Source organism: Gasterosteus aculeatus, chromosome 4 (assembly GCF_964276395.1).
Source record: "Gasterosteus aculeatus chromosome 4, fGasAcu3.hap1.1, whole genome shotgun sequence".
NCBI lineage: Eukaryota > Metazoa > Chordata > Actinopteri > Perciformes > Gasterosteidae > Gasterosteus > Gasterosteus aculeatus.
In genome coordinates, this window is record NC_135691.1 from 6,681,080 (window position 1) to 6,693,015 (window position 11,936).

Here is an 11,936-nt window from a genome sequence, read left to right on the forward strand (position 1 = left end):
AGGAAAAAAAGTGATATGATGGCACTTGTTTGGCTCTACTGTAAATATTTTAGCTGGTTAGTGGTCAGTAAATTATGTAGTGTAACATGTTCTCTATTGTCTTTTAACCAGTTCACTGGAGCTGGCTGCTATTGTCAGAATAAATATTACTTGTTCAAACACTTCCAAATAATATCCCATTAATTTGGACACAAAGGCAACGATTTTAAATGATCGATTAACTCTTTCTTTTTCAGGAATCAGGAATCATTTATTGCCAAAATATGTCAAACATACAAGGAATTTCTTTTGCCGGTTGGTGCGTGACAGTAGACAGTGTAACAATAGACAACAAGACAACATTGCACAAGTAATAAAATAAAGTAAAAAGAAATGCTAATGCAATGGGTTAGTGGAATAAGGCTATTGGTTAGTATAAAACAAGAGAATAAAGTTAAAGTTAAAAAATATTAAGCATAAAGTGCACAAGTGACGAGTGACGACAAAGTGCTAAATTACAGTTAAAGTGGCATATGCAGTATGAAGGGGAGTGACCGGTGGAGTGTTATAGTCAGTCAGGAGGGGACCGGGCTCTGTTGATGAGCCCGACTGCCGACGGGAAGAAACTGTTGGTGTGGCGGGAGGTCTTAGTCCTGATGGACCTCAGCCTCCTGCCAGAGGGAAGGGGCACAAACAGGTTTTGTCCGGGGTGAGAGGGGTCGGCCACGATCTTTTTAGCTCGCTTCAGAGACCTGGAAACGAACAAGTCCTGCAGGGACGGCAGATTGCAGCCAATCACCCTCTCTGCAGAGCGGATGACACGCTGCAGCCTGCCCTTATCCTTGGCTGTGGCTGCAGCGTACCAGACGGTGATGGAGGAGCAGAGGATGGACTCGATGATGGCCGTGTAGAAGTGGACCATCATCGTCTTTGGCAGGTTGAATTTCTTCAGCTGCCTCAGAAGAACAACCTCTGCTGAGCCTTCTTTGCAATGGAGCTGATGTTCAGCTCCCACTTGAGGTCCTGGGTGATGATGGAGCCCAGGAAACGGAAGGAGTCCACAATAGTGACGGGGGAGTCGCACAGGGTGATGGGGGAGGGTGGGGCTCTGTTCCGCCGGAAATCCACAACCATCTCCACTGTCTTTAGAGCGTTGAGCTCCAGGTTGTTCTGGTTGCACCACGACACCAGATGGTCAGACTCCCACCTGTAGGCGGACTCGTCCCCACCAGAGATCAGTCCAATGAGGGTGGTGTCATCCTCAAACTTCAGGAGCTTGACGGACTGGTGACTGGAGGTGCAGCTGTTGGTGTACAGGGAGAAGAGCAGAGGGGAGAGAACGCAGCCTTGGGGGGAACCGGTGCTGATGGTCCGAGAGGCTGAGACATGTTTCGTGCTGGGGAAACATGTCTCAGCCTCTCGGACCATTTTTTCTTCAAATTAATTATTCTGTTAAATTTCTGAAAAATGCACACCTCAGAACTCAAGGGGATGTCTTTAAATTTTCTGAGCAATAGCCAACCCAACTATGGTTTTAATTTAAATAAAGCGGTTTCTTCCTTACTGAAAAAAAGCAATGAGGCAAAGGGTCAGACTATGAATTTACTTTGGAGAGTCTCAGTTATCAGACATTTAAAAACCATCCCCAATACAGCATAGGATGCTCAATGTTGAGTCTACAAATCGATTTAGGCCCTGAAAACAGCACTGTTTTTCACCTGTATGGGGGACAAAACATCTACAGAATAAACTCAACGCGTGAACAGATGTAAAACATTTATTTGATTAGAGCACAGATCTCATATCTTTTGAAATTCAACAGAAGAGCCAAGAAGAAGACTCGTTTCAGTTGTGAAAAATGTAATCTATAACCGGCTGAAATATAGCTGAATGTTGAGTATAATCTTCTGGTTGTCAAACTTCTGGTCATCAGTGGATGTTCTCAAGTCCCTGTTGAGAAGAAGAAAAAAAAGATATCTTAATTCTACATTTTATTTTCATACATCAACTGATGACATTTGTCTAGGCTCTACTTCCTAAATGTTAATCTAACGTTACTGAAAATCACTCACCTTGGACTCATAATACTTTCCCGACCCTGACACTCGCTTGTCTCTCTCCATCAGATACCATTGCCATGGATACCGAGCGATTCTCTTCTCCTACACGGAGAAAAATAAAATGCTCATCAATCCAGCACTTGGAAACAAAAAAAAACGCTAATATGCGCTTCGGACGGACTTCTATTTGAGGACCCGGTCACGTTAGCGTCATCCTCACCTTTCCTCCGTTGGTGAACTTGTGGATCTGCGCGGTGGCGATGCCGGGAATGATCAGACACACGGTCATGACGGCGAAGCCCGGCAGGATTTCATACCACATGATGACAGCCGGTTATCCGTCGGGGGACAGAGGGGGAAACGTGGATAACAACGCCCGGAGACAACCTTCAACGGGTTGTTTAGCTAAGGGGCTAAACAAAATGTCTACTGTGTTGATGACCTGTGTTCCGCTAGCGGAAACAAGGTAACACTTCCTGTTGGATGGTTTTCAAAAGAAAAGCGTCTGCTCTACGAACGTCATCGTTGTACCAATAAGTGACTGTTCTGCCCTCAAACGATTGTTTTGTAAAATATTTCTAATACGATTTATTTTACATCAGGTATTACATTTTAGATTACTAGCCGAATGGTAAGAGAGGAGTTTAGGCAGGAACAAATATAACTTTTAATGTCAACATCACGGCGATAGGACGATAATAACAGAAACAAAATAAAAACTGAACTTGCAAGCTTTTATTCTGAAAGCAATCCAAAGAAGGAAGCATGCTTTCTTTGGGATATTATTATTTTCAGTAGATTAAAACGACAAACAAAATAACCCTGCGTTCAAATTGACTGAAAAAACAGACAACGAAACAAAATACATTTATTTAAAATGTGTAATTCAGAGTAGACGCATTCAGAGTATATATTCACTCGTCGCGCCCTCATCTGGCTATAACACAGAACCGCAGGCCCATCCGCTACAGGGGAAGCCAGCAGGCAACATTGTTGTCTGTGAACTAATAAAACAAATCAGGCCTACCAGGTTTACCAAATGTCACCACCACGGTAAAAACACTAAACAAGAAAATTATAACTTATTTGTCCCTGTGAGAACGGATTGAACAACACAATACGTTCGTTTGATCAATAAACACTTCGACAGCACCCATTCTGATCCGTTTTGTAAAGAAGTCTCAAGCTATGAATATGGAACCTTAACCTTAACCCTAAAGCCCCAAACCCCTAACCATAAAGGCTAGAAAACCGGCAACTCTCCAAATGGTCACAACACCTCTTCCAAACATTGGTAACTGCGTCGCAAAATCGTGGCAGCCGGAAGTGCCTCGGCTGCCACAATTTGCTCTCTCTCTCTCTCTCTCTCTCTCTCTCTCTCTCTCTCTCAGAAGTTACGGTTGCTACGAGCGGGCTGACTTGCTAACAAAAAAAAAAGTAAACAAGTCTGTGGAATGAGATGATATACAACGGCGGTAGCTAACTTTTTTTCGACAATGAAGGAAGACAAGGAGAACGCTCGGCCCAAGGAGCGAAGGGTGGAAATAAATTGTGACGATGGAGAAAAAACGGAGAAGTCGAAGGAAAAGAAAGAGGCCATGACGAAGGTACAGCTTAGCTTGCTAGGTTAGCCACCTAACCTAGCATTAGTCGTCAGCTCTGGACACATGGTTTTATTAAATAACAGGGTGCTTTTAACATGGTCAGATTGTTGTTCGTTATGTGATAATATCTTAAAATGATTTAAGTATTTTTTTATTTTATTTTTTTATTAAGATTGTGATCCGACGGTTACCACCAAGTCTGACCAAGGAGGAGCTTGAGGAGCAGTTACAACCTCTCCCGGAGGTGGACTACCTGGAGTTTTTCTCCAACGACGCCAGGTGGATTGATTTAAAGAGGTTTCATTATTTAAAAAATAAACAAACACACAACCAGCGACTCTCAGTCTAACACGAGTGTTCTGTTCTTTCAGCCTTTATCCGCACCTCTTCGCGAGGGCGTACATCAATTTTAAAAACCAAGAGGACATAGTTCTGTTCAGAGATCGATTTGATGGATATGTGTTCATTGACAGCAGAGGTACGAGGAGGATACGTTCATACATGCATGCATGCATTCACAGCTACAGTTCTTCATGCTGCTCCACATGTTGTTGTTAACAGGACAGGAGTATCCTGCTGTTGTGGAGTTTGCACCTTTTCAAAAGACTTCCAAGAAAAGAAGTAAGAAAAGGGACACAAAATGTGGAACAATCGATGAAGGTAAAGATATTTCTGCTATTGTTTATTTTATTGTTAAAAATACAGATTTTGAGATGTGTTAGTTTGTTGTAGTTGTTAAGGAACCTTTTGATATTTTCTCTAAGTATTTTGTTTCTCAAAAGAATCACCTTAAATAGCTGCTAGTTGTTTAACTTCATATTGTATTAAAGTACAGTACTTCAATTAAGAATAGTTTTGAAAATACTTTGCAGTGTAAGCCTTGTAGAAGCAATCCTACTGGAAGCAGCAACATCCATTAATTTGTGTGGTGTTTATTTTCTTTCAGATCCTGATTACAAGAAGTTTCTGGAATTTTACAACGGCGATGACGACAAGTTGGCATCAACACCAGAGACACTGTTGGAAGAGATTGAGGCAAAATCAAAGGAACTTGTCGGTAGGTGAACGCTCCCTAAATATGCATGGTACATTTAATAAGACACACACACTCACACACTGCTAGTTAAATGATTTTAAATATGCTTTCTTTCTCCCTTCAAGCTAAAAAAACAACTCCTCTGCTCGACTTCTTGAAGAATAAACAGGTAAATAAATAACTGTGGCCCAACAGTTTGGTGTACGAGTTACATTTGTTAAGTTGCATTGTTAATGCAGACCTCGTGTTTTATTTGACTGCTGTTTAGAGAATCAGAGAGGAAAAGAAAGAAGAGAGAAGGAGGAGGGAGCTTGAACGCAAGCGCCAACGTGAGGAGGAGCGTCGCAAATGGAGGGAGGACGACCGGAGGAAGCGCAAAGAGGCAGAGAAAACCAAGAGACATGAGAAACCCCTGGAGAAGGACCGGGACCAAGTTAAAGAAGAACCAAAGATTAAGGTCTGAGATGCATCGCATTGAAGTAGTTTAATATGGTGTGAAATCTCCAGCAGCTCATTATGATTTATTTCTCTTTCATTTCAAATGTGTAGCTTTTGAAGAAGCCAGAGAGATGTGATGACGGCGATTCTGAGAACCCCAAGGAAAAGATCAAGAAACCCGACTGGCCAAACAAAGACGACAGAGCCGTGGGAGGCGCCGATCATAAGAAGCGTCAACACATCGAGAATAAGGAGGATCGAGGAAGGAAGTTAGTTGCTCAAGTAATACAAATATAAAAAATGCCACTTTGAACAGATTACCTGAACCTAAATCGTGCTTTACGCTCAGAGTGGACGAAGAAGGGAGGAAGGAGTTCAGGGAGCGTGACCTGGATCGAGACCGAGAGCGCGACAGGGAGCGGGAGAAGGAGCGGCTGCAGAGAGAGAAGGAGCGCATCCGGCGGCAGACGGAAAATCGTCGTAGAAGGAGAGAGCGTCAGGACGGAGAGACGTTGTGCAGGAGGAGGGAGGAGGATGTCAAAAAAGACAAAGAGCGTGCCAAGGAGAAGAAAAGGGGCGAAAACCTCGGAGACCCTACTCACTCTGAGAGGCCGTCGAAAGACTACAGGAAGGACGAAAGTAGTAAACGAGAACGTCTACGAAATAAGGTGACGACTTAAAGCCTCTCAAACAAAGTCATTTTTGCAAATGTTCAGTACCTTTAAGAGCATTGTTTCTTTACATCAGGACCGGCCCGCGATTCAGCTGTACCAGCCCGGAACCAGAAGTCGCACTCGAGGAGGCGGAGGAGGAGCAGGAGGGGAATCCAACTCTGCTGACAGAAAGCCAGATACAGAGAGCGGGAAAGTGGCTGACAAAGGAGAGGATTGAGCACATCTACACTCATGCCATTTGAAGTGTGGTGAGGAGAGGGGAGACAGGCCTGCGAGGCTCAGGGCAGCAACGTGGCACCTCAGGGCGACATGCACAGTAGTTCAAGCAGGGCTGCACCCCGGCTCTCCCAATCCGAGGCAGAGAGGGGATTGCGGAGCCTCTTTACGTTTTTATTTTTTAGGAAAGGTAACCGTAAACGTTGGCTCACAGTTTGGCTGTAGGGCACATTAGTCTAAACCAAAGCTTTCTTGGACCACGTAAACTCAAAGTGACCTTGCTTCAGTAATGTTTCCCTGATGTGCAGCGCAAGCAATGGCTTTAAACATGTTTGTCCATATCACAACTTCCCAATTACTCAATTCAAACATCGCAGAGCTCATCAATATTGGTTCTTCGTTAATGAGATTTCTGTTGTTGCGTTGACGTGTTCAGTTTGAAGTCTAGACATGGGAATCTTTCTCTGCACGGGAAGTGAGACTATTCCAATTTATGTGCAGCACTTTGCATTTCTTCATGGTCCGTCGTTGTAAAATTGTGTTGTATCCTGAGGTACAAAGTCTGTACGTAACCTGATTTTGAGATCATGTATTTTGTTCTCACAGTCCTACAGTGACCGAGAGGAAGCTGCCATTTCAGACTAGACTGCCATGTGAAAGCCATGCAAGCTTCAATCAGAGGGATCAACCAGTGGCCTTCCTTGCTTTTCTAAACTGAATCTGCTCTTAAACATGAACGTGTGGCACTAAACTGAATACAGCACTCTCGGAATACAGAGAAAACATCGCTGCTGCTGAAGCTTATACACATTAGCCATGTTTGACTAGAAATAAAAGAGCTCTTCGAGTATGTGTACATGTCCTTTTTTTCCCTCTTTGAAATGATGTTCATTATTACAATTAAAAAATAAAATGTTTAAGCTTTTGATTGATTTCATAACACATAACAAGTTTTATTGAATCCATTTAATTAGACTTAGTAGGGATAATAAATGCGGGAAACTAGACATGGATATTTGTCCAAGATGACGGGTTGGACTGGGACCGAAAGGTTTCTGTTCTGCCAACAACATCCTGATATACTCCTTTGATTAGACGAAATCTAACATAGGGTACTGCTCTCATACCTACAAGTTGACTTTATAATGCAGACCCTAAACTACCAAACCCTAACTTTTTTTTATCATTTTTAATCCCAAACATTTGAACTGTTTCAGATAAACAATTACCAGACAGATTTTTTAGGGTTCCAGTAATAACGGGGATTATTCTTGGGCTGTGGTGGCCGCGATGGTCAGATCCTTTAGTACAAGTCGCAATACTCAGATGTAAAAACAAATAAGTATTCGTTCCCTAAAGTTTAAAAATTAGAATTTCTTACAAGACAGCTATATTAAATTCAAATTTTTGTCATCATTAGTTATTAAGCAGAAAGTTCATATTTCAGCAGATGGAGGTGGAACTAATTATAACTACTTTAAGAATTGTTGGTTATTCACATTTCTAAATTTGTCTTGTATGTAAAATGTGTAGGCCTACACGTAAACTAGCTGAACATGACAGCTAAGAGAGAAAACATCATCCCATATCACTTCATATCCATACTAATTAATAAGAGTACTAAGTACGGGCTACTTAATATTAAGTATTAAGTAGCATCAACAATAAAAAAATACCCAAAGAATAGTCCAGGCCGCTATGGAAGTCCACGGATTGTGCCTGAAAGTACCACGATGCATTTAAACACATCCACCGCCTGGTGTCGCTGTGTGTATGACGCCTACCCTGCCTGGTGGACGCTTATTGGATAAAACCACCGACGTCACTTCCTTCTTTCTCTTCGTCCGGCGACATAGTCGGGAAAGGACTGTGGACAATATGGTAAATATAAAATCTTTAAACATCCACGTCTGCACTCCCTCTAAACATGCACTTTTATGTTGTGTGATTGATAATTATCTCAATGGTACCTCACAAATGTATATGTTGTCCAGAAATATGAAATATGTAGTCTCATAGTAATGTTGCTAATAAATGCTAGCCAGTAACCACTGCGCATGATAGCATGTAACAGCCTTCATTGACCTAAACATGTATTCTAACGTGACTTAAATACAGTCTGTTTGATTTGCAGATGTAAAATATTTAATGGGTTTGCGCTCTTTGTTGTTTTCTAGTCGTCCCACAAGACTTTCAAAATCAAGCGCTTCCTCGCCAAGAAGCAGAAACAGAACAGGCCCATTCCTCAGTGGATCAGAATGAAGACCGGAAACAAGATCAGGTGAGTTTATTGTTAGTAGTAGTTTCGTATTTTTCAGTGTTAACCGCTGCAACCGGTTCACGTGGACACGGATTTACCAGTTATATCACTGAGCTATTACTTGTTATGTTATCGTATTGGTGCTCTTGTTAACATGTGCAATTTGACTTACCAGCTGTTCAGACACATCCTATTAAAACCAGTAGTCTGATTCAAGATTTCTGGAATAAGTCCTACCATAGGTTGTCTTGTTGGGTCTCATTCAGGTGCAGTGAATCTACTTAATAGGTATTTTTGAGGCTCCATAATAACCATAAAATGCAAAGAATGGCATGTAAATTACATTATATCCCCCCCTCAGCAAGAGTTTGGAGTTATTTAATGGCTGTGAATTTGCTCTCCAATACCGCTTCTTTGCTGAGTTAGCTCTCTGTCATCTCTATCAGTAAGTGCAGAGATGGAAGACTCACTAATGCAGAGAGGAAACTGGAGTTTAATGTTATGTAAAGCAGGTCTGCAAATGCAGCACTTCATTGCCGTGGCGTGTTGTCATTAATCCTGCTGAGAGCATTTTTCTGCTACGCAGCTCCTATTCCTCCTCACAGTGGAGCTGATGACGCTTTGTAGCAGAATATTTCACTGTTTTATCCAAAGGAGCCAATTTATCTACTGAATAGCTCTGCTGTAAGACTGTCATAGTTGTTTACTCAAATGATTCTCATTATGGCTGCAAGGATTGTAGCAAACTATTGAGGGAGTAAAAACGAGATTTTGACTTATCAGGTTTAAGTATGGACTTAATGTCACTACCAAGGCTGCTGAAATAAGCCCAGAATATGCATCATTTAAACTAAACCCTTGAACCTGCTCTTATTTTGAACGCTGCTACTGGAAACATTTTGTAGTTTGGGGCTCAAATAAATTCAAAGAGCTGCGCAGTGAGTGCCTAGTGGCATATCCTGCTTCAGGATTTAATGCACATAAACTACAGCTTGCGGTTTTGTAATTGCTTATCATCAAAACCATCATGGTTGAACCATAAAAGTTTCAACTATCCTGAATCATTTCCCTAAATATGGTTTGATTTCAGGTACAACTCTAAGAGGAGACACTGGAGAAGGACCAAGCTTGGCCTGTAAACATGGGGATCTGTGGATCCCTGCGTCCCTCCATTCCAACATCTGCCAGGACGTCCAGCTGCTGGGCCTGACCCGGAGGAGGGAGCCATGTTATCTGGAGCAGCATTTTTGTACAGATACTCTGGTTATGCTCATGTTTGATAATTAAAGATCTGTGGTCAAACTTGATATGAGGATTCCCTGGCTTTATTTTTTGCAAACAATTCACTTTTCTTCCTGAGGTACACTAAACATCCTCGGGCTTATGCTGCTTCGGCAGAAGGTTTTACACACCTGACCACACAGCAAATACTTCTGTAACATTGTTTCTAGTTTGGCCAGAATCTGCTTGAGCTTTAATGTTCGTGCCAAAGAAAGCACCGCTATTACACCAGTAGTGATGGGAAGTTCGGATCTTTTTTTGAGTCATTCGTTCATTTCGGGGGGGTGGTATGCAGGACACGTGATAGATGATCTACAGATCTGTATCCGGCAGATAAATGAATCGTTCACCTCCCGACCGTGTCTTCGGGTCAAGGATTCGTTCATCGGTGACCTGCATAGGCTCAGCACTGGTACCACTTGGTTGGCAGAAGGATCATTTTCCACGTGACCCTGCAACGAATCATTTGTTTCCGTGGCTGAGCCTATGCAAGTCCCGATGCGTGGCCACGAGAAAATGAACTAATCTTTTTTTGAGAGGACTCGTTAACTCTCGAGTCCTTGTAGGGATTCGTTCAAAATGAACTTTGTTCAATTGTTCACGAACGACACATCACTCCACCACCAAAACCATTCAAAAGATCAACTGAGTATCAGTCTGTAATCTTTGACAATTCACTTTATTTAGTTACACATTAAAACGTTCCTTTTAAAGCATGTAGGAAACACTGCACCCACAGTTGTCATTTCTGTCTGTCTTGTTTTTGAGCATTTTCCAGAAATTGGGCTTTAAATAAATGTACAGGAACACCAGGACTCAACGTTAGTACCTTTTCTCTTCAGAACGTGGACATCACTGACACTATCAACCCCATGTCAGATAACAACCAAGTGTTACAACCCTTCAGCTTTTCCCAAAAAACGAGGGCAGCAGCTTATTTAAGAACCCAAACCTCCCGCTGCCCCCCCTCTGAGTCCGCACCAAGGAGCCTACCGCCGCTGCCCCTCCGCGATCGACCTCGCCGTGCGCGGTCAAGTTCATCGCACCGGCGCTGTTGTTGTTGAAGTTCCGTTTGCCGTGTCGCGCACACCCGCCGTCGTCGCGGTGCTCGTCGTCCCAGGTGCCCAGCAGCTCCCTCATCTCCCGCGGGGCGTCTCCCCGCAGGTACTGCCACGCTCTCCTCCCGCTGTGGTCCATGGCATCCACGTCGGCGCCCAACGCACCGACCAGCAGCTTGATGACCATGTACTGCGCGTGCATGCTGGCGACGTGCAGCGGCGTGAGCCCGCCGCTGCCCCTCGCGTTCACGTTGACGGGGATCCCCGCGCCCTCTGCGTGGCGCACGAGCTGGAGCAGAGTCTCGCCGCGTCCGCTCTTGGCCAGCCAGTGCAGCGCCGAGTACCCGCTGATGAAGTCCCTCCTGGTCAACAGGTTCGGGTCCTCGGAGATGAACTCCAGGAGGTCCTCGTAGCTCCCGTCCACGGAGGACAGCATCCACGCGTGCTCCATCGGAGACAGAGCCCAGCCGGCGATCTGCTCGGAGGACGCGACGCTGAGCCTGCTTGGGGTCGGGATGCTCAGGAGGAGCAACTCCTTCAGGTGTTTTTTACGCATGGCGGGTGTGAGCGACCCTCGCTCCGAAGCCTCCCTCTGAAGCCCCCCCGGCGCGGGGCCGTCAGCGACCTCCAGCCGCCTCTGCAGCCTCGACATGCGTTGGAAGGCACTGGGCATGACCTGCATGCCGTACCGCGAGAGTCGCTCCACCACGGTGGCCTGTCGGGGCGTTCCGTCGGTGTGACCGGCGGCTGGTTCGGATCCAGGCGGGTCGCGTCCGGCGTCATCTGGCCGGCTCTCATGCATGCTGCTCGGTTCCCTGCGCGGTGAGCTCAAAGGCGACTTCCTTTATTTGGACAACACCCCGAATACCGTATCGAGTGATTGTCTGGCAGCTGGTTCCACCAGATGAACTGGACTCATTGGCTGAGGCATTGGAGGAACGTCTATTTTAATACGTCCACATTAAAATGTGGGAGATGTTCCAGATTGCAGCTTAAAAATAACGATTCTACCAATAGAGGAAGTTCCGCATTTTGCAGAGTAAAGTCGAGAGACATCATATCAAACACCGCCAATACGTTCGTGCCACTCACCCGTTCGGCCAAACACACGCACTCCCATTTAACTCCACATGGTATCAATCATTAAGCGCACTACACTAGTAACAAAGTTGACAGGAATATGGATAATTGTTTAAGAGTCTCTCCGAAACAAAGCGACACATCCCATAGTATCTCCCTTTAAAATAGGAACTGAAACAAATTTCATTCTTATCTCAGACGAAAGCAATCGCGAGAATTCCTCCCATGTGACCAACGATGGACTTCAGAG

General features: G+C 44.3%; 4 protein-coding genes across 4 annotated transcripts; 2 read left to right on the forward strand and 2 right to left on the reverse strand.

Moving 5' to 3' along the window:
- Positions 1-1,740: 1,740 nt before the first annotated feature.
- ndufa1 (NADH:ubiquinone oxidoreductase subunit A1) lies at positions 1,741-3,381 on the reverse strand. Its single transcript, XM_040173343.2, has 3 exons — positions 2,260-3,381; positions 2,052-2,141; positions 1,741-1,929 (listed from the first exon to the last, which is right to left on the reverse strand). The coding sequence occupies exons 1-3, from the start codon at positions 2,359-2,361 to the stop codon at positions 1,909-1,911; spliced, it is 213 nt and encodes a 70-aa protein (XP_040029277.1). The 5' UTR covers positions 2,362-3,381; the 3' UTR covers positions 1,741-1,908.
- Positions 3,373-6,854, forward strand: upf3b (UPF3B regulator of nonsense mediated mRNA decay). Its single transcript, XM_040173323.2, has 10 exons — positions 3,373-3,646; positions 3,816-3,922; positions 4,015-4,121; positions 4,205-4,303; positions 4,590-4,700; positions 4,805-4,848; positions 4,948-5,136; positions 5,229-5,386; positions 5,467-5,785; positions 5,865-6,854. The coding sequence occupies exons 1-10, from the start codon at positions 3,536-3,538 to the stop codon at positions 6,006-6,008; spliced, it is 1,389 nt and encodes a 462-aa protein (XP_040029257.2). The 5' UTR covers positions 3,373-3,535; the 3' UTR covers positions 6,009-6,854.
- A 907-nt stretch (positions 6,855-7,761) lies between these two features.
- On the forward strand, positions 7,762-9,574 carry rpl39 (ribosomal protein L39). Its single transcript, XM_040173342.2, has 3 exons — positions 7,762-7,888; positions 8,185-8,288; positions 9,358-9,574. Exons 1-3 carry the CDS (start codon positions 7,781-7,783, stop codon positions 9,404-9,406), a joined length of 261 nt encoding a protein of 86 aa, XP_040029276.1. The 5' UTR covers positions 7,762-7,780; the 3' UTR covers positions 9,407-9,574.
- A 637-nt stretch (positions 9,575-10,211) lies between these two features.
- On the reverse strand, positions 10,212-11,932 carry sowahd (sosondowah ankyrin repeat domain family d). Its single transcript, XM_040173331.2, has one exon. It carries the CDS (start codon positions 11,406-11,408, stop codon positions 10,452-10,454), a length of 957 nt encoding a protein of 318 aa, XP_040029265.1. The 5' UTR covers positions 11,409-11,932; the 3' UTR covers positions 10,212-10,451.
- Positions 11,933-11,936: the final 4 nt, after the last annotated feature.

What these genes read in the sequence shown, in the direction of transcription:
- ndufa1 (XM_040173343.2), bottom strand. Translation starts at nt 2,361, where the DNA reads ATGTGGTATGAAATCCTGCCGGGCTTCGCCGTCATGACCGTGTGTCTG. An exon ending in AGTTCACCAACGGAGGAAAG is followed by an intron (nt 2,142 to 2,259) that starts GTGAGGATGACG and finishes TTCTCCGTGTAG; the next exon opens with GAGAAGAGAATCGCTCGGTA. An exon ending in GAAAGTATTATGAGTCCAAG is followed by an intron (nt 1,930 to 2,051) that starts GTGAGTGATTTT and finishes TCTTCTCAACAG; the next exon opens with GGACTTGAGAACATCCACTG.
- rpl39 (XM_040173342.2), top strand. Translation starts at nt 7,781, where the DNA reads ATGACGCCTACCCTGCCTGGTGGACGCTTATTGGATAAAACCACCGAC. An exon ending in AAAGGACTGTGGACAATATG is followed by an intron (nt 7,889 to 8,184) that starts GTAAATATAAAA and finishes GTTGTTTTCTAG; the next exon opens with TCGTCCCACAAGACTTTCAA. An exon ending in AAGACCGGAAACAAGATCAG is followed by an intron (nt 8,289 to 9,357) that starts GTGAGTTTATTG and finishes GTTTGATTTCAG; the next exon opens with GTACAACTCTAAGAGGAGAC.
- sowahd (XM_040173331.2), bottom strand. Translation starts at nt 11,408, where the DNA reads ATGCATGAGAGCCGGCCAGATGACGCCGGACGCGACCCGCCTGGATCC.
- upf3b (XM_040173323.2), top strand. Translation starts at nt 3,536, where the DNA reads ATGAAGGAAGACAAGGAGAACGCTCGGCCCAAGGAGCGAAGGGTGGAA. An exon ending in TTTTTCTCCAACGACGCCAG is followed by an intron (nt 3,923 to 4,014) that starts GTGGATTGATTT and finishes CTGTTCTTTCAG; the next exon opens with CCTTTATCCGCACCTCTTCG. An exon ending in GAGAACGTCTACGAAATAAG is followed by an intron (nt 5,786 to 5,864) that starts GTGACGACTTAA and finishes TCTTTACATCAG; the next exon opens with GACCGGCCCGCGATTCAGCT.